The following is a 21,897-nucleotide window of genomic DNA, read 5'->3' on the forward strand; positions in this document are numbered from 1 at the left end:
CCCCCACTTTACATGTCGGGGGAGTACCTTAATAAAACATTTTTTTCCATTTTTTATTTTTGCACTTTGTTGGCGTGATTGATATACATATTGGTACCAAATTTCAGCTTTCTAGTGCTAACGGTTACTGAGATTATCCGCAGACGGACGGACGGACGGACGGACGGACGGACGGACGGACGGACGGACGGACGGACAGACAGACATGGCGAAACTATAAGGGTTCCTAGTTGACTACGGAACCCTAACGGCTCAGCCACGACATTGGTCTAAGCGCGACAGCGGTGAGCGGCGGCCATACATTGGAGCGAGACACAGCGACGGGACTTTTCATTCGCACGTATGGCTGCCGCTCACCGCTGTCGCGCTTAGACCAATGTCGTGGCTGGGCCGTAAAAAGAAGCTGATTTGACTAGTAGGAAACTAGCCTATTCGAACATTAATATTCCGATTAGAGTTGAAATTAGATCGCAATTTCGGGAAAGATGACTTACAAAACAGACTGTAGGTGCGCCATCCATCTGAAAATGCGTTTATATTCGGGTACAGCCTGCAAGCATAATAAAACTACCCATTATTTAATTGAGCCTTATTTAAGTCAACAGACATGTAGGTATGTAATTTGGGTGGCTAATGTGGTAATACCATATCATAGGTATCGTAGTGTCGTCGAGCTAATCTGACGGACGCAGGAGAATCCTGCCGGCGTATCATGCTGCCAATTTTATCACTTATCCACGTGGATAAAGTATCCGTCACGCTTCAGCAAGTATGTCAGTGTGAGAGTGACAGATGTCTTATCCACGTGGATAAGTGATAAAATTGGCAGCATGATACGCCGGCAGATAAAACAATGTAACCATATTGTGTTAGGGTAGCATCTACTCATCCTCTTGGTGCACTTACGACAGCTAGCTGGCACCCTTTAAATTCAAGTCAAACTAGTTCTAAACAGTGATAAAAGCTACTATCAAAAAATATTTATCAGTTAATTTACTCTTTGCAAGTATTATTGAGTGGGTATAGTGATTAATTGGCCATTTGACCTTTTCAGATTGCCATAAAAGAGGAGCAGCGGCGCCAGCACATGGCCGAGCATGAGCGCCGCATGCAGGAGCTGCGCCGCACCCACCGCCGCCACTAGCATGGTCCGTCCCACACTCGCTCATCCATCTTACACACAAACACACTCACACACATACCACACATACACATCTTCACTCACAATCTCACAACATTTTTTTAATACAAACACTTCATTCTCATCTCAACTAATCTTTTGTCGCTCTAGCGATCTTTCTTTCCAGGTTTCACTAATTCATTTTGAAGACCTATCTTTTACTTTAATTACTATTGTTAGAGGAACATCTAAGTTCTGGTTTATTGTAAGTTAAATGTAGGTTCAACAGAAACAAGATTGTCACGAGTGAGACATTTGATTTTATTTTCTACAAAATGTTATAGAAAGGCACGCTTGGATGGAATCCTATGATTTAATTGGTCGTCGCTGATCGCGTTCGATAAACTGAGAGGGGACATTCTCGGGACGCCTGCAGGGATAGAGACCACGTCGCTGAAAGCTCTGCCGATACGTTGCCACTTGATGGCGTCGTCGGACGTTCCTCGCCTCGAATAGACCGTTGGTCGTTGACTCGCTACGCTCTAATGAGACTCCGATACAATTATGATTGACATACGTAATGACATGGAAGATATAATGAACAATCAGAATATGACTTCGACAGACATGGCACTGGATATGAAACGTTTCCAGCCATCGAGGAGCTTACAATGGATAACAAAGATTGTATGCCCCAGGAGCTAGCAGTTGTTACTAAATATAAGGAAGTGGATCTATATGAATTGTGAATTGATTGTCCACTGTCCGCCTATAATAGACTTAGAATGAAAACTTAGGGAATTGTGTGCTACCCGTACAGAAATGTTTTCCAAAAACTTCCATTGTTTGATGTTCAATAAACAATATTACATTTTATATCCTTTTTTATTCAATATCCCAAGGAACTCCTATGTATAAATTCTTTAAAATATTTTTTACAAAGTACATTGCGTAAAGTAAAACAAGATGATTATATTCTTTGTATATATTTGAGAGGTTATGTAGATGGCGCTGTGGAATTCGGTACATTACTAGAAACTGGTAATAAGTAGGTACAACAGGCGACAGGCGCATATACTGCGTGTACGCATTCTGTTTATTCTTGCCGAACGGAATTTTCTCTGCAATTCTCTAGAAAGTATTATACTATATTGGTTTCGACGCTAATGCTAAAAATATGTAACTACCTTAACCCTTAAATGCACAGCAAAGAGGATCGAGTATTACGGAGTTATATGTGTCTGATGCATAGTAATACAGGGTGGAAAAATCGAATGCCACATGGATGGCAACTACCTTAAATCAGCGATTGTTAATATACCTAGATGTCTAAAGAGCTCTCAAAAATGACCCCACGAATATTGTGCCACGGTGGGCGGGGCCTAAAAATTGTGCCACGGAGCTTGTCAGTGCGCTAATGGCGGCCAGTCGGAACAGTCGTAGTACGGCATATTTAGAATATATGTTTACAAAAAGAATATGCCGTACTGTTTTGTAATATCATGTGCTAGTCGTTCCAACAAATACGGAGAAAAATATGGGATTAAGTTTCATGTGTAATTTGGCGAGGATCATAATTATTTCGATTTATTTTGTACGAGCTACTTTTGTAGGGGGATGATGTTATGCAATATTTTTAAGAGCCATTGATATTTTAAAACTTTCATTTTTGTATAATTTTATTAATATCGCGCGACCATGTTTGCCTGCCTGCTGTGCGGCCGACATAGGCCAGTAAACTTGTTTAAATACACGTACGTGTCAGTGGCATAGGAGTTCGATTATTTTGATCACAGACCTTGTGTCACCGGCCAATCTGAACACATTCGTGGACACGTATGGTATAGCATACGCGTAGTCATTTGTTTCCTTTGGTCTATGACAGATGACGTCACTAAGCGTCCCTAAACGTGTTAATTTAGAAAGTTGTAGAATAGAAATAGACGTGACGTCCAGTGTCAGTACGGCGTATTATGATTTTGGAACCACTTTTCGGCTGGCATTTTGTTTGAAAGTAGTGTTCTATGTTATTATCTTTCGGTGGCGACATCTAAGTAATAACATATTCAAGGGCCGGTTTTTTAGTCGCCAGATAAATATATCTACCAGATAAAGTTATCACTATCCTTTTCATCACACGTTTAAATTACAGTGACAGCTAACATTTATCTGACAGATATTATTTATAGATACGTTTAACACTTGTTAACAATAGATGGCAACTGACAACAACCTGAACGTGACTGTACATTGATTACAGATATAAATTGAATTTATCTAGCCATAAAAATACTTATTATAGCGGCATACGTGTAAGACATAATTATTATTTTCATATGTAGGTTGTTACTTCATAACAACAAATTAATTATGTAGTTATTTTTTAATATGCATAAAATTAAAATTATTTATGCTTGGTTCTTTAATGTATGACATAAACCCATCCCTTTTCGTGTCAAATTTTAGTCAAATATGAACCGCGAATTCTTAGCTGCCAGTACGTACAGCAAGAAGGTTAGGGAACATACCCAAACTACGTGACCATATTTGTGCCGTTTTTTGACCCCCTCCCCCCCCTGCGTGACCAAGCGTAGTATATGCCGAGATCCCCCCCCCCTCCCCCTGTAGTTGTCACGTAGTATTTATAAATGAAGTTTTAAATAATTTTTTGCAGAAATTTGTTAATAGATATTCGTGTGTCTATATCAAATTTAATACACTCAGCGTCAAAAAAACCGCACCTCTCAATCGGTTTCGTTCAAGCGATTATAGCCCTTATTTATTTATTTATTTAACCTTTATTGCACAACATAAAGTACAAATGGCGAACTTAATGCCTTAAGGCATTCTCTACCAGTCAACCATTGGACCAAACAGAAACTTACAATTGGTGCGGAAAATAAAACAGAAATTTAAATAGATATAAGTCACTATCTAAATACTATATGCATCATCAATATACATACATAAATAAGTACAATCATATACATACATAAACTAACTAAAATATATAATATACATATATATAGTACCCATTTAACCATTACTGTCTAACAACGTTGGTGTACCTGCGAGAAGTGTTTACGTAATTGACGTTTGAAGGAAAACTTGCTCTGTGCTTGTCGTATTGCGAGAGGGAGATCGTTCCAAAGACGAATTGCCTGCATAGCGAAGGAGTTGGACATGAACCCGGTGCGATAGAGGGGGATAGCGAGCTTAAGGCTCCGAGACTTACGAAGATCGCAATCGGGACGAGGAGTTATAAATTGAAATTTAGATCGAAGGTAGTCTGGTGCGGCTGGATCAAACAGGATAGTATAGAGCATGCAAAGTATTCTAGACGACCTACGCTCGCGGATCGGGAGCCAGTTTAGTTTTCGGCGGAAGATGGAAATATGGTCGTACTTTCTGAGCCCGTAGATGAATCGGATGCAGTTATTAAGCAAACGATCCAATTTATTTAGTAATTCCTGCGTAATGTTTGAATAACATACGTCACCATAATCTATTACAGGCAATACTAACGCCTGAATAAGGAGCATTTTCGTGCTAACCGGCAAAAAGTGTTTAAGCCTGTAAAAAGACCGCAGCATATTCGTTACCCGGCGACAAACATCCGAGACTTGCGGAGCCCAAGACAGACCACTATCCATTAATAGACCCAAGTTTCTCACTTCCGGCGCGTAAGGAACCACACTGCCCGCGTAAAGGATCGGAGCCAACTGATCGACATTTACTAAAGAAAGCAAGCGAGGACTTCCGAATATGATGGCTTGACATTTGTCCGGATTAACATTGATGCCGAAATTACGAGACCAGGTAGAGATATTGGCCAAATCATTATTAATTTTCGTCACTGCTTGTTTTAAACGAGTTAAATCAGTTTGCGTATATATTTGTAGGTCGTCAGCGTATAAATGATGAGAGCAGAGGATCCTAGAAGTGATTAGATTTATGAAGACAGAAAAAAGGAGAGGAGACAGAATGCCGCCCTGAGGAACGCCAGAAGTCAGTTCACATCAATCGGAGATAGCATCATCCGCCCTGACCGCCTGATGACGATCCTGAAGATAGGAAGAAAACCACTCTGTCACTGTTGATGAGATGTTTAGGTGTCTTAATGTAGCAAGTAACAAGTCATGATTAACTGCATTGAACGCATTGGAAAAGTCGATCAAGACTAGCACTGTTAACTGAGATGTCTCCATGCCTGATCTAACATCCTCAACAACTTTCAGCAATGCGGTAGTCGTGCTGTGACCAGAGCGAAAACCTGACTGATAAGGAGATAGGAGCTGGTTGTTGAAGATGTGAGCAGACAATTTCTTATGGACAATGGCTTCTAAAACTTTGGACAAGAAAGGTAGTATAGAGATAGGCCGAAAGTCTTTCATTTCACTAGGATTAGCCTTCTTAGGTAATGGAATTACGTACGCTTTCCGCCACAAAGAAGGAAAAGTGCCAGTAGACATCGATAGATTGACAATATAAGTGAGAGCAGGTAGAATACTTTCAGAAATATGAACAATCATTAGTCGGCTTATATCGTCAAGACCAGTAGCATTCGATCTAATAGATGAAATAACGTTACTTATCTCATCAGCAGTGACAGGGGTGAAAGTAAATTGAGTTATGGAATTAAGAGGCAGGGCATTTATTTCTGAAACACTTCGATCTATTGTAAAGGGATCTAAATTGGAAGATTTAGCAAAATGCGAATTAATATCATTAATAGAGAAAGAAGAAAAAGAAGAGGAATTAGTCTGGTTTACAGGCTTTCCAATGCCTAGAGTTTTCAAGAATTTCCAGGTATTTGCTGTGGAGGAAGAAGCAATATTGTCGTGAACATATTTGCGCTTTGCTGATCTCACCATCTGATTGCACTTGTTCCTAGCCTTTTTGAAAGTCACCCAGTTCTCTTCACAACGTTCGCGTTTGAACTTACGGAACGCACGATCCCGCCTTGTCATTGCCATCCGTACAGCCTCTGTAATCCACGGAACAAGTGGACGCTTCAGCTTGACACTACGATGAGGTGCGTGCAAATCATACAAATTTAAAACTAGCTTGCTGAACGAAACAGTCGCATCGTTTACTGAGGAAGCAGTTAAAACGGTAGACCAGTCAAGAGCTCCCGCGTCACGTCTTAATGCATCGATATTTAATTTCGCAAAGCTACGGAGTTTTACTGTCTTAGGTTTCAGTTTGGGAGGCCTAACACGATAGCTGACGAAAATTAGATCGTGGTGTGAGAAACCGGGTGCCGGGCACTGACCAACCTGATCCACATGATCCACAGAAGCAGTAAGAATGAGATCTAGCCAAGTATCGGTTGTGTCAGTATTATGATGCGTAGATTGGAGTGGAAGAATTGTCATATCGGCAGACTCTGCGGCTACCCTCAACTTACGCGATCTAGAATTGCTTTTCAAAAGGTCGGTATTAAAGTCGCCCATAATTAAAATATGTTTATACTCAGTGCTGACTGTGTGAAGTAGTGTCTCGAAGTCTGAAAAATAGTCTAAAGTAGGAGGACAGTACACAACACCAAGGACGGCATTCGCTCCTTGCATGGTAACCTCAATCAACAAGTGTTCCAAAGAATTAGAGAATTGTGTAGGGGACGAGGAGAGAATTCTATAGGACAGTTCGCTACGCAAGTAGATGGCAACACCTCCCCCCTTTGCCCACTCGATCGTTTCGCAGTAACACGTAGCCGGGTAGACAGTACAGAGTAGAAGCTAAACTAGGCTTGAGCCAAGATTCAGATATTAAAATTACATGTACCTTTGAACCAGAGAAAGTTTCGAGTAGGTCTTGGTAATGACAAGGAATGCTTTGGGCATTAAGGTGACAGACATTCAAGTGTTTATGAGCATTTTGGAAAGTGCGTGTTACGAAGTCACCAAGGGTGTCAGGCGTGGATATTGAGCAATCAAGAGAGTGAAAAGAAGAAGACAAATCACAGGCTGAATGGTATGTTTCGTCATCTGACATAACAGTTTATAGAAATAGGTACACAAAAATATACTATATAGCTATAAATAAATATATATAAACATTAACTAATATAATAAAGCATGCAAATTACGCAATGAAGCACGCAAAACTTATTTCGGTTTGACCCGCCAGTTGACCGTTTACACAATGAATAATTCAAGTATGTAACAATAAAAACTAAGATACATGACACAGGAAATAAACGTAGACATATATAATCTAAGAGTAGGCATAAAAAGAACAAAAAAAAATGATAAAAAAACAAGAAATTAAAATTAACAGAGATCGCACTATGCAGTAACAGAACGCAATGAATGACAGACAGCTACAGCTGTCAATGTCAGTTTTGATTTGCGATCTTAGTAGTTGGTGTTTGCGATTGCGTATTTATGTGACGTATTTACGGTAGATCATTGAATTAATTATTTAAAGGAACAAAAGAGTAGATCTGTGGGTAGATCTAACCTGAAGATCAAATTATCAGTGCGCTCTGCAAAAAGGAAACACATGCCCAACAAGATTAACAACAATATAACGCTACGGATACAAATCACTTTCGTCTCGCACTTCTCATAGCCTTAGGCGGCTCGGCGGCTGCCTGTGGCGCTGACATAGTGTTTGTTGTAGGCGCCGGAGTAGTAATTACCGCCGGCGCAGGCGCAGAAGCTCCATCAGTCGCAGCAGCATCGGCCGTGGGGGTCGGCGCGGACGTGGTCCTAACTGACTCATACTTAGACGACAGGTCCTCGAGCTGCTCTGCTGTGGTTATACGTTCTCTCTTACCACCAGGCAGCTTAATATATATATTGCCGTCAAGACTCCACACATTGCGCATCCCAAAGTGGTTTCTTGCTGAGATGAACACTGCTCGCCGCCGCTTGGTCATGAACTCAGAAATGACAGTAGAGGAGCCCTTCAGTGATGTCTTTTTATGCCACACAGTATTCCTCATATGCTGGTCCGTGAACCTAACAAGAACAGATCTGGGGCGGCCGTCAGCTCTAACTCCAAGACGATGACAGACGGTGATGGAGTCTCTAGTTACCTCCGGTAACTGGAGGTTTTGTTGGCATGTTTTGACTACAGAATCTGTGATGTTCTCATTGGCCTCCTCAAGCATACCGTCAAAGAGCAGAAACTTCCTGCGATGCCTCATCTCAAGAGTATCCACAGCATTGGTCACACTGAGGATCTGCTGGCTGAGCAATTCAAGCATAGCTGACACCTGCTCCTTAAATGATGTCACCTCCGCGCTGAGGCTGGCGATGGTGGTATGAGTAGGTGACGCTGTCTTCAGTGCCATGTCCAATTCCCTGAACCGTTTGGCGACGGTGATCTCCAGTTTCTTCTGTCCATCCAGGATTTTATCCATAGCGTCCATGTCAACAGTGTTTATGTGAAGAAAGTGTTTGAGTGTCAAGTGATAGTAATGGGTGCAAAGGTCAACTGGTAGGTAGACTGTATTTAATCACTCAAATGGCATGAAATATCTGTGCCCACACTGGTACTAATTAGTTGTTTAATAAAGTTAAAATTTTGACTAAAATTTTGTGTTTAATTTAATTATTTTAAATAATTTACATAAAGTAAATAAAGATGACTTGTAAACTTTTTGACAGCTACCCACCAAAACTTATATTATACAAGGAAAAGTATGACTATGTGGCCTTATTTGAAAGGTAATCTAACGCTCTATTGGAAAATGCCATATAATTCATGACATTTTTCACAAAAAATTAAAATTTTCAGGAAAAAGGAGTTAACGTGCATTCAGGTTTAAAAATAAAAAAAAATCAAAGACAATAAAATCAACAAATATCGAAAAAAATTACTTAAAACGAAACTTAAAACCTAGTGTTTTCTCCCTCTCGCCCTTCGTGTAGCTTCCAGGCAATCAGTTATGGACCTTTAATCAGTGTTACGATCCGTTTTTGAAGAATGTTATCCCACTCCTCAATAACTGCGGCTTCCAGCTCGTCGAGGGTGGCTGGAGCACGATCCCGCGACCAAACAAGCCGTTTTAACTCATCCCAGAGATGCTCGATGGGGTCCAGGTCGGGACTCGTTGCTGGCCACTCCATTAGGGTACATTCCGACCTCATGCAGGGATTCCCGCACTGTCAAGGCAGTATGGCAACGGGCGTTAACGTGCATAAATTGGAAGTCAGGTCCAACAAACTCAGCGTATGGGACCTCATGTTCTTCAAAAATCTCCATAATGTAACTGCCAGCAGTTAAGGACCCCTCAAAACGACCACAGCCAGTGCGGGAAACGCAGACGAGATCCGTTTTGCCGTCGATGGAAGTGCCGCCCCAGAACATGCACGAGCCGCTCCCGTTTCTGACTGTTTCTTCGGTGCAGACTGGTGTAAACTGCTCTCCTTGACTCCTGTACACCCTCTTGCGTCCGTCGTTTGTGTAAATGAACCCCCTCGTCTCATCGGGGAACAAAACTTTCCTCCATTGCTGCAACGTCCAAACCTCGCGAAAATTCTTTCTGGCAATTCGATGTCTTAAATTGGGGGCCCCTGCCAGCTCTTCGGGGTAACATCTGCAGCCCAGCAGCGGTCCGAAAGCGGTTCCGCAAAGAGGCCGATACAAATGTACCGGTCCTCTCTAGCGGTGGTGCAGCGTCTTCTCCCAGATTCAGGCTTCCTAATGTAGCCACAGATCTCCAGGAACCGCAGCAAGCCTCGTCGCACCCGGAAACGGCTTATGCTTAGGCGTTCAGCAACTTGCTACTGCCGTAGTCCATTTAGGAGCAGTGCCACCACTTGAGCTGCCTTTTCTGGAGTTGTACCCGTATTATGAAGGCTTTTTCATTCTGCAAGTGTTCAGTAGTGTCCTCGGTGACTTTTGGAGTGCAAATGATCCACATGACACCTTTACACTTCCTTTTAAATCCGTCTAGGGTAGCACACCTAGAGACCCATTAAAATCGCATCGTTACCCTTTTTTTTAAAACCATCGTAGATTGGCGATTATTATTTTTAAGAAAGTTGTACACCTTTTTCTTAAAGGGCTTTCATTGTACTTTAAAGTGATACCAATATTGATAGGTTACAGCAAGGACCATTTAATACTAGACTGATATAGCCCATACAAAAAAGCGTACCCCTGAAAAAAGCTTAGTTTTTGCTTTAAAACTAGATGGCGTTGTTTCGTAACCCGGGAGTGGAAAAAAACATATTTTCACACATATGTTTACTTGTTTTTATATTATACTATGAATAACTATCAAAAAACTTTATTTTAATATCAAAATATTGGCTCAAAACATAATTTTTACAAATTATATTTTTTGGTCGGCCTCGACGTAGTTGTGATCGCTTCGCTGGCTAAGTTTGTTCGCATGTTGTCTAACTATTGCCAAATAAAATGACTAGATGACGTTGGTGGACTAGGAAAATGTCACATCCGTTTCGTTGTTCATTAATATAATATACTTAGTGATAATAAACCTATATGTTGAGCTCAAATACGTTCAACAAAACGCAATCATTGTGCCAACAGATGTGACATCCAGTGACATCTGACATCCATGTCACATCACAAATGTCATTGTATGATTTATTGAATATTCATAATATATGGATATTAAATATTTTAGAATCGCAGCAGCAATGCGAGTAGAGATACAGAATTAATAACTGTATAAATTAATAATTGTATGACCAATGACCTCATACATAAAATTACCAGTTTAGGTGACAGAAGGCGAATCCAATTTGTAAACATTAAATTTAATGTGCTAAGGAAAAGAATCTTTCCGATTTTCAACGGGACACGGCTGAAGGGGCGAGCTGGTTTCGACTGCGCCCATGCATCTCAATTGTCCAGAAAGTTCATTCGAAGATCATTTTGCTTATAATAATCTGAGTAATCACAGTGAATGGTTTGACAGTATTTCAGCTAACATGTAGAGAGACTTGCTAGCTTCGTCGGTCAGGCTTCGTCTTGGACACAACGCCGATAGTTAGGCCGCCAGGTGTGGCACTTTGGATTACGTTTTTATAATAAATTAATGATAGTTTGTATTGTTTTGGTAATATATTTTCTACTCGTATACTATACTCGTTTGGTACTCGTATAAACCTAAACTGAGATAATAAATGAATAAAAGGAAATAATTAGTGAAGCTCTGATATAAGTAATAATTAATGAGACTAAATGCGTTTTCACATTATCCGATCCGATATCGGATGTAGGACTGATACCCCATACATTACAGGCGCTATCTTGGATTTTTTCCATTTAAATCCTTCCGACATCCGATATCGGATCGGATAATGTGAAAACGGACTAAGACAATAGATACCTTGCTAGTGTTATATACCTATGCCTATGTATATCCCACCAAAAACATTCTGTAAAAAATAGCCGTCTCGATGGAGCTGCTTGTTTATCTCTAAAAAGTAATGAAATCTACATAAAGTTCCTTACTGCGATTTCTTTATTATTATAGTTAACTAGCCTTTGCCCGCGGCTTCGCTCGCGTTAAATTCGAAAATCTCTCCACAAACTTACATCCTCCATTCTAAGGAAGTGGGGGGATATAAAAAGAGATAAAAAGTAGCCTATGTCACTTTCCATCCAGTCAACTATCTCCACTTAAAAAATCACGTCAATACGTCGCTCCGTTTTGCCGTGAAAGATGGACAAACAAACGGACACACACACTTTCCCATTTATAATATTAGTATGGATGTTGTGTGACTTGGCCGTTGAAGTGTAGCGGTGCTGGCGACAGATTGGTGCAATGGTGTCATGGAGCACCTGGTTATAAACTTCTTTATACCCTTGTGTATAAAGAAGTTTATAAGTTTCATATTCGATGGTCCGAGCTAAGGTTCGTAAAGCCATGAAGCCGAGCTGATAATCATTGACGCTAAACGCCGATCGAAACGCAGTCTGAAGTGGGTGATAAACGTACGATACGAGCAGGTATGCGTAGTTATGGCTCGACCACCTTTTTCGATTGTGTGTCACCGTAAGTACGCGTAAAAACCGCTGCGCATAGTAGTCGACCATCCAACGCGTACTTGCTCGTACGCCTATCACCCACTTGACGTCGCGCCAACACTTTATGGACAAAGCGGGCTTTCGACAACTAAGTACCAATAAGATTTTAGGCATTCAAAAATCTTCAATAATACTCAACTGTTTCGGTCGCACTCGTTCAAATATAGGATAGGATTGGTATGAGCGAGACGGTCTGGAGATTGATTGTCAACATGATATCTATCATAAACACCGTTCGAAATGGCCTCATTAAAATCTAAATTTTAAATATATTGAAAGTAATATTACTAATCATTGACGTCACGCTCAAAATGAAAGAGATAGAAAATTTGACAGTATGGTACTCTTTTGCATGATTGTCATAATTCAAAATAAGAACGATGGTTTGCGTTGTAAACAGGGACTGAAACATGACACGGGCCCCTAGCGTCATCTATATACTTTTCACTGTATCACTTGTAATGCCGTTGAACTACCGCGTGCGTATTTTAAAAAAAAACGACATTTTTATTCAAATGACACTCTTAGTGACATCTAGTGACATAGATTTACGGCTGCCAACGGGGTACGGTATTTAGTATGGACTCTGCTGGTCCTTTATAATCGTCCTTGGTTACAGTCAATAAGATTAGAGCTGTATTTTCTTGAAACGAATTTTGGGCGAGGTGCGATTTTTTTGACGCTGAGTGTATTTGTTTAATAACGCGTGTTTATCATCTTTTTTTCCGGCCTTTAAACAATGATTTTCATCCCATCACCTTCATCATCATCACCAGCCTATATAAACGTTCCTCTGCTGACCACGGCTGGGCCAATATTCCACAGGTTACGTGACAAGAAGTTAGACCCCCCCCCTCCCCCTCTGTGACCAAGCGTAGTATTTTGACGACCCCCTTCCCCCCCCTAAACGTGTCACGTAGTTTGGGTATGTTCCCTTATTAGCCGAATAAAATCGCTGATTGGTAGTTAGTAGGGTTTGCAAAAACCGGTTAACTTTAAAAACCGGTTAATAACCGAACCTATACCTTCAAAACCGGTTAACCGGTTTTTAACCGGTTTTGCGGATTTTTAGTAAATTACCGTACTACGCAATAATATTACCATTACCTTCAAGAATTCTGTTGTTTATGATATCGTAGCAGGTATTACTTGCACGATGAAGATATTGAACATCGTTTTTATCCAGCTTTTGGAAATTTTGTAAAATGCAGAAATTGCCATAAAGGACTTGAGTGCCAATAGTGTATATGGCGCTTAAAACTGTCGTGACTTTACTGTGTTTGTTGTACTGCGTTTTCTAAGCATGTCGCGGAGGTCTATAGCTCCCAGAGACACTAGTAATACAAGGAATTAACGTAAGAAAACCAAGATCTTCATTTTCCCTTTATTTTAAATATATAATTTGAAATATACAGTAGAGTCCGGTTATAACGACGCCCAAGGGACCGCTGATATTACATCGTACCAAAGAGGATCGAGTATTATAGAGAGTTACTGTCAAAGTAAAATGTGTAATCACAGATAGTGCATAGATTGCCATTTCTGGACCCAAGCTTAAAACTTTTGAACCTCAGTTTTGACAATTTGGCCCATATTGTTAGCTTGATATGTGTTAAAATGTCAAATATTAATATTAGCACTATCTAGCCGAGCGTTCCCCAAAGGTGTAACGCCATCTAGGCCACCGTACCTTTTTCTCTAGGGCTTTGAGGTACGTTGTTTTCTTAGACTTTATCCGTCTATACGGAGTTTCATATGTCTTTGGTCGTACTAACTGGACGCCGTACAAAACGAGTTTCATTTCGGTTTAAAGATATGTCATTTTTTAGTATGCGTGCTTGTTCATCACCGGCAAATTACTGTCGTATATCGTAATAATAAATAGTCGCATTCCTTGAACCTCGATTTACGTAATTAATATGACAATTGATTTTTTTATTAAGTAAAACTATAGTTTATACGCAATCGAAAAATAAAAAGTGGGTTCTGTTTAGCTTATAGATTAGATCCGAGGCGAACCAATTGTCACATGGCCACAATCTCATCTCGCTACTTGTAGGCAAGACAGGGGGCCATGCTTGGGGCGGAAATAGCTTTGTTTCCTCAATTTACTAGTAAGAACGTTGTCACTCGTCGTTGTAACCGGACTTGACGGACGGATTTTGCGTAAAATTACGTCGTAAAATGCGGTTGGTCGTTAAAACCGGAGTCGTAATTAACGGATGTACTTTCATAATATCACATATGAAAACCAAAAAAATACCTGTGCTTCCGTTAGTCGGTTATTGTAAGCGGTTGGACGTTAGGTATATGCTGAGTCGTAATACTAACCGGACTCTACTGTATAAAATGTATATTTGAATGGACTCGGGACTATTGTTTAATCTTCACGTTTAGTTAGATTATAAAATCATGATTATACTGTGACTTCTTTAAGAAATTCAGTGCAGGTGCGTAATGTTGTCAATCTTTATTGTTACAAAACATTGAATAATTACGTACTTTTGACCCTTTTTTATGCCTAATTTGGTAATTTTGGGATATAAATATAGTTTCGGTTATTAACCGGTTAGAGACTATGAAAACCGGTTTTTAACCGAGGCTAAAAAGTCTCGGTTAACCGGTTTTTCGGTTAACCGGTTAACCGGTTTGCATACCCTAGTAGTTAGTGACATTATATGCATTTCAGCTACACTTATCTGTGTGCATTAGTATAAAAGAGATGACTATTGTTTTGTTTACCAGTTTTGATTACAGGGCCTGTAAACGTATTGTCTTGTGTAAATGTAGGCGTAATTGTGTATGTGTGCTAAACGGTGCCAAGAATTTGAACGGTAATGTTCTTAAAAGCGGCTTGCATGTTTATCTTACTTCGTTGCCTTAAATATTGTAAATAGCACATTGTGTGTAAGGGAGACTTTCCTTTGTTTTTAAAAACAATAAATTCTGCATTTAAGGATTTATGAAAAATCGCTTGCCTCAGTCGGGACTCGAACCGGTCAAATGTGACAAAAAATAACGTGCCAAATTTTCGAGGCCTTCCGTTATTCTGATTCGTTATTTAGAGAAAAATGAACCTTATCGGCAACCCTTTCAATCTGCATCATAAAATACGGCACGTTATTTTTTGTCACATTTGACCGGTTCGAGTCCCGACTGAGGCAAGCGATTTTCCCCATAAATCCTTAATTGCAGAATTTATTGTTTTTAAAAACAAAGGAAAAGTCTCCCTTACACAAAATGTGCTATTTACAATATTTAAGGTAGTTGCCATTGATGTGGCATTCGATTTTTCCACACTGTATACATCATGTATTTTTGACTATTGACAAGACGTCAAAATTCAAATTTGAACAAATCCTTGAGTCTAGGTCATACATTTAACAGGCGAATCATGGGACTAGTCCATTATCCATATTTTTGGCACTTTCGCTGTGTTTACGATTTAATGTAGTGGGGTCATCCACTTTCCCTAAAGTAGTGACCCGGGGTTATATAAAAGTATAGCACCTATTACCTATCTACAGATAATACTTTAAGACGCTACGATACCCCTCATTTCTCCATACAAACGCTCTCGCCTGTTTCCTCTCTGGTTTTTGAAGCTAGATCAATGGTTTTTTTCAACACAGACTTTTATTATCAATATCTGTGTCGGACCGTTTTGCTTTTTTTGATATTTTTGTTTTAAAGGGAATTAGAGCCTCTCAAAGTTGGCAAAAACGGCTTAATTGAATTTGCCAGAAAGAAAGGCGTGGTATTCAAAACTGAGATCAATTTTCCAAAAAAACGAAACGGTCCGACACAGATAATTTCCTTGTCATTCTGATTTCCAAATTTCGTAACGATTGGTTAAGTTTTGGAGGAGGAAACAGTCGAGAGCGGAACCTCGATTTTTGCAGTTTTTACGCGGGATTTCGCGCCTGAGCTGCAGTTGTCCCTATCGCACCAAATTTAGGGGCGGGTCTAAGTTTTTATATACGTACACTGAAATAAAGTGATGGGAAATACTCGACATCTAATGTCGATAATTTAGTGATGTGAAAAGTTATCGATATACTACGTCGAAATATCGACATACCGTGTTTGACGAACTTTTTAGTTAGAAATACGTACTATTATATGTTCATATTTAAAATTGGTGGTCCAAAAAAGACCAGTCTGCTCCGAGACCACGGGGACAATGCCGTCCTTGAAACGTCGGAGGTTAGTGTTTAAAACATAGTAAATACGCGATTAAGTCCCGTTTGCAATTTTAAATATGTGTAAAAATCGTGAAAGTTTGAATCTGTATTATATATTCTGTGGAAATACTAAGACCATATTTTTATAAGTATAGGTACGTAACAATTGCATAGGTCTATTTTATACATGCATAACTTTTCTCGTCATTGGTTTACTACTTAGTAACAATTATAAAGTTATGCTGTATTTTACGATAGATTCTACGAATATTAGGCAACTATTTGGTATTCGGTCTTTTCAGCCACTTTGACGAAAATTTGGTATTCGGTCATCATTGTTTATTTCTTACTATTCTGCCGAACACCAATTAGGTAAGTAGTTATATTAGTCATATTATATGTACTTATTTACACACAATAAAAACAGACATAATATTAATAATTTAAGTCATGTTTTAAAATATTTAAAAAAACGATGGGCCTTATTTAGTAATACATAGTTTGTTCAGGTTGGTACCAGTACCTGCCCTTAATAAGGCCCAGTGCTTATATTTCTTCTAAGTTTTATCAATCATGCCGTTTTGTATATTTTATTCGCAGACATATAATCAAAAAATGCCCTAAATAGTTACTTCTCTAAATAAGGCCCATCGCTCGCTTCTTAAGTTTTATAACTTTGTGTAAACATTGTGTTCATGAATTCAATCATCAATTTTTGTGATAAGTATTTATACTACGGTCTGTCGTCTAAAACACATTTATTCAGGACTATGCATTTAGGATATGGCACTCTAAATTAGAGGGGTTCAAGTCTTAACAAGCAGTGCGTCAAGGTCAATGTGGTCAAGATAGGCAGACTTTATTTCATATTAAGTTTAAAGGGACAAAATTAGGTACTTAATTAAAGTAGTGTGGGGTAGCCTGCTGTCCTACGGGGCAATAAATATTATAATGTATTGTGTTTATGTGTATTGTGTATCATAAGTACTGGGCGTTTGCGGGGTCGCCTTCCACTCTGAGGCCACCACTCAAATACTGGCGCTGTTGATAGCTCATCTTTGAAGATTATATCCGATCCATCTCTATTTCCGCAGCGCTACTTCTTGGGTATCGAAGGTTGTGAACATGTGGATACATGGGCGGAATGGGCCTTATTTCATACCTGCATCAAATAAGACCCATAGTTTTTCTGTTTAATAATACTTACTTTTTACTTTTTTACTTACTGCACGAAATTTTTGAACCATTTACACTTATCAAGTTATAAAATGTACATAACATTTCGAAACTTAATAGCCGGGCCTTGTTTGCATTGACATTACATATGCCCTTAGTAGGTAGATGAAATGAGTATTACCAACGTTTTAATTCTGCGGTAACAAAAATGCTTTGCCGAAAAGTATAAATAAGATCTAAATAATAAAAGTATATAAAGTATCTATACATTTAAATAGCCTAGGTTTAAATATAGCTGGAAAATTAGTTAAGCATTTTTATGGTTGGTATGCATGTTGGTAACCACGAAAAAATGCACATTTTATTACATTATGATTATGGTAAGTAATTAAATAATTATATAAATATTGGGGACACCTTACACAGATCAACTTAGCCCCAAACTAAGCAAAGCTTGTACTATGGGTGCTAGGCAACGATATAGCGCAGGACACCATCGCGAGCGCAGACTTCTGGCCGAAAGGTGTGGTTTTTCGGCGATTCCGGGGCAACTTGCCGAAGCCTACACCGGGGCAAACGATGCAACGGAGCCACGTTGTTACGTCATCGCCCAAATAAATTGTTTAGTTTTAAACTTTATTGGTTGTTTTTTTTTTCATGTTCTTACTTACTGTTTTTTTTTCTTTTTTTTATCTAAGTTTCGTGACGCATTGGTTTTACTGTAATGTCATGTAAACATGTTTTTACTAATAAATAAATAAATAATACATACTTAAATAGATAACATACCTACATACAATCACGCCTGTATCCCATAAAGGGGTAGGCAGAACACATGAAACTACTAAAGCTTCAGTGCCACTCTTGGCAAATAAGGGGTTGAAAGAAAACGAAACTGTGACATTGCAGTGACAGGTTGCCAGCCTCTCGCCTACGCCACAATTTAACCCCATAGATAAATACAAAACCATACTTAAATAGATAAATACATACTTATATACATAGAAAACATCCATGACTCAGGAACAAATATCTGTGCTCATTACACAAATAAATACCCTTACCGGGATTCAACGAACGACGAACGACGACGGGAATCGAAGACAACATTAAAATTAGGTAGTTAATTAAAGTACTTTGAAGTAACCTGCTGTCCTACGGGATAATAGTACATTACGATACAAGTGCGTAAAAAAGGAAGTTCGAAACGAGTGGCGATAAATTAAAACACGACCGAAGGGAGTGTTTTAAATCGACACGAGTTACGAATTTCCTTTTCGCACGTGTATCGTACGACGTTTTTCAGTACAGATGAGCCTCCGAAGTTTCGACCTGCCATATAATGAACCACTTCTCGCACTAGTGCGTAAAAAACACCATCTGTACTGAAAATATTATAATATATATAGCTATCCATATATTTTGATTCTTTTCCTTCTGGCGACCGTCCTTTGTCACCCATGTTTCACAACTAAAGAGTAAGACGAAATTGACGAGTGAAGATGCTCTGACTGAAACAATTACTTTTCATATTATTAATGTTTACCATTACACACAGAGCACAATCTCATCGGTAAATATTGACAATTTTACTTTATTTCAACGTGCATTTATCATAGCGCTCTTGAATAATACGATTTTGTAAAGAAAATATATCCTAGATACATACTATCAATTGTGCCGCTTAGTTTCAAACTTGGGTACTTAAATCCATTCTGCTTTAAGATTGAATATATTAAAAATATATATTAACCTTGTAGCAGAATGGATTTATCCAGGTTTGAAGTTAAGCGACACAATTACGCTTAATTCGGTATGTAAGAAATACCTTAGTTTTCGTTAAGTTACTGATGGGCCTTATTTCATACATGCAGCAATTTGGGAAAAGTGCACCTACTTAATGCACAATTGCACATGGACCCAATTTTTTGACCCATTTACACTTATCTAATTATAAAATGTACATAACATTTCGAGACTTTTAACCGGGCCTTATTTGTATGTAGATTACAGATGCCCTTAGTTGGTAGATGAAATGAGTGTTATATACGTTTTAATTCTATGGTAACAGAAATGCTGATATGTAAGTATAAATAAGTTTTAAATAATAAAAATATCAAAAGTATCTATACGTTTAAGTACCGATACCTAGGTTTAAATTTAGCTGGCGAATTAGTTAAGCATTTTTATGGTTGGTCTTGTTCTGTGCTAAGTCTTGTATTTCTAATGCTAGGTAGGTAATATGTATACACAACACTAGAAAATTAGAAATATAAGATGCATATGTAGCTTTCCATCTGAAAAAGGTCCTTATGCTTCATATGCAATAAGATTTTGTTTGGCAGATTTTTTGTTAGAATTCTGTTAAAAAGTTCTAATTACCTTGGAACATAATCCGGTGTCTGGTAATATAATAGGTACCAAATTGTTACCTAGTTAAATTTTCCTACGCTGTCACTTCTGTCAAACATGTGCAAAAAAAAGAATAAGATTCACATACATTTTTGGTAGGTAGATACTGTCAACCAATTATGTAGAATCCTAGGCCACTCTAGAACCCTGTCGTATTGACACCGTCATTTATTTGCTACAGAAGTCAGTTTTACTTTTACTGTGAAAGGGTCTAGATTGGCCAATGACGTAGGATTCAGATTAATTGGTTGATTGTACGTACCTACTCCTATAATATGGCTTCTCTTTGAAATCGAAAAGGTTTTAGCTTTTTACATACCGAATAACTTTATTTCGCTAACAATGTGACTCTTAAAAGAAATCATCTTTTAAGATAATCACATTATGTATAAGATAAGGAATTGTTTCTACGATTCCTTAAAACATTACAAATTTGCATTTTAGTCAAATCAACATTATGCATCAGAAGTCCGAAACTAGACAAATATAGAGAGCGCTTGAGCGCGAGTAAGTACTTGTGCCGGCGGTGGACGCGGGTGTGTGCGTGCGCCACGCGCACGCACACAGGGCCTCTGTGGGTGCCGCCCCCGTCAGCGCGACGGCGATAAAGACCTAAAAATCTCAAATTTGAATTCGTGCTTCGGTATCGTATCCTCTTAATGATCTACATTTGTTATCAAAGCCCGATATTCAATATTTTATAGCGAGGATAATCGCCGCAATTATTTAAATTATCAATATCTTGAGATAAAATTTTCTTATCAATGGGATAGGAATTGTTATTCTTGGCGATAAAGTTTAAGTAGTCGTGCTGGCGGATTATGACCGTCAGCCGCTGCATTTGTATTTAAAGTGGTGGCATTTTGAACAACACCATGGTGAGTACAATTTTTATTACCTAATGTACATGGCCTGGTACCTATAATTTTGGTTTATGGCATTATTCCCGAGGCTTCATAGCAAACCCCTCTTTGTAGCCTTGACCTGAGTATGACTATGGTGCTGCCTTTTATCTTCGCTTTCTTCCTAAATTTCTATCTTGTATTATCCATGGTATTACCGTTGTTAAGGGTCTGGTAACGTGGTGCTGCGCGGCGGCGCTCCTATCGGTGGCGGCGGCCCAGTTTCCTATCACCATAGAAGAGTGGTTACGAGGAGACTTCACTCAACGGGGATTCAGGGGAACTTGGATTTCGGGTAATTATTGCTATTCAAATATTGTAGGCGTTATACTTTTTTACCTCTCACTCGCGTTTTTGATGTATGTACTTGTCTATTTTTTTTTTTCAGATACTGAGTTCACTTATGTAATCGCTGGCGAACCCGGCATCTATGTTTACGATGCTTCAATTCAAGAAAGCAGGGTGCTAGTGTCTGGCGAACTTATGGTACGTCTTAAGTACCTACAAAATATACTTATAATATATTTGCCTATACGCTAGCCTATATATAAATTATATAGCGCTAAATTCTATATTTTTATACACAGGCGTTCCTGAATACATCCAGTCCCATTTTGTCAGCAGATAGAGAATATATTTTGGCGCCGAGTGACGTTGAAGAGGTACATGGCTAATGGCTATCTTATATTAACAAAATAACACATTTAAGTAGATAAGTTTATTAGGAGGAGGTAATTTGATTTTATGGTTTAATAAATGAGAACATTATTTAAAACTATTGGAAATGCAACATTAAACTTGTCGCTTTGTACAATATATAAATTTATTTAGCGGTAGGGCTAGGTGTGTATTGATTTATCTACGTAAGTTATGTAAGATAATTGACAAGTTACAATTTGATAAGAATATTACAGTATTCATAAAGATAATAAGCATGAATTTAACATTTTTTTATAAAACATAGATACTAATACCTACCTATACACGGTGTTTATTAAAAGTGACTTGCAATAATGTACTATAAATGATGTACCTATTTTTTAAGCACCGAATATGGTGTTGCAGCATCTGTTAAATGCAT

The 21,897-nt window shown here is 38.7% G+C and overlaps 1 protein-coding gene across 1 annotated transcript in view; it reads left to right on the plus strand.

The window, feature by feature from the left end:
• The window catches only part of LOC125226995, a 38,510-nt gene that overhangs the window by 3,774 nt on the left and 12,839 nt on the right, over positions 1 to 21,897 (plus strand). The window contains exons 5-9 of the mRNA XM_048131186.1: positions 1,055 to 1,143; positions 20,768 to 20,792; positions 20,985 to 21,111; positions 21,205 to 21,302; positions 21,404 to 21,478. Coding sequence (XP_047987143.1) covers positions 1,055 to 1,143; positions 20,768 to 20,792; positions 20,985 to 21,111; positions 21,205 to 21,302; positions 21,404 to 21,478 — 414 coding nt within the window. The remainder of the gene's footprint in view (positions 1 to 1,054; positions 1,144 to 20,767; positions 20,793 to 20,984; positions 21,112 to 21,204; positions 21,303 to 21,403; positions 21,479 to 21,897) is intronic.

The sequence above is a fragment of the Leguminivora glycinivorella genome, chromosome 6 (assembly GCF_023078275.1).
Source record: "Leguminivora glycinivorella isolate SPB_JAAS2020 chromosome 6, LegGlyc_1.1, whole genome shotgun sequence".
Lineage (NCBI taxonomy): Eukaryota > Metazoa > Arthropoda > Insecta > Lepidoptera > Tortricidae > Leguminivora > Leguminivora glycinivorella.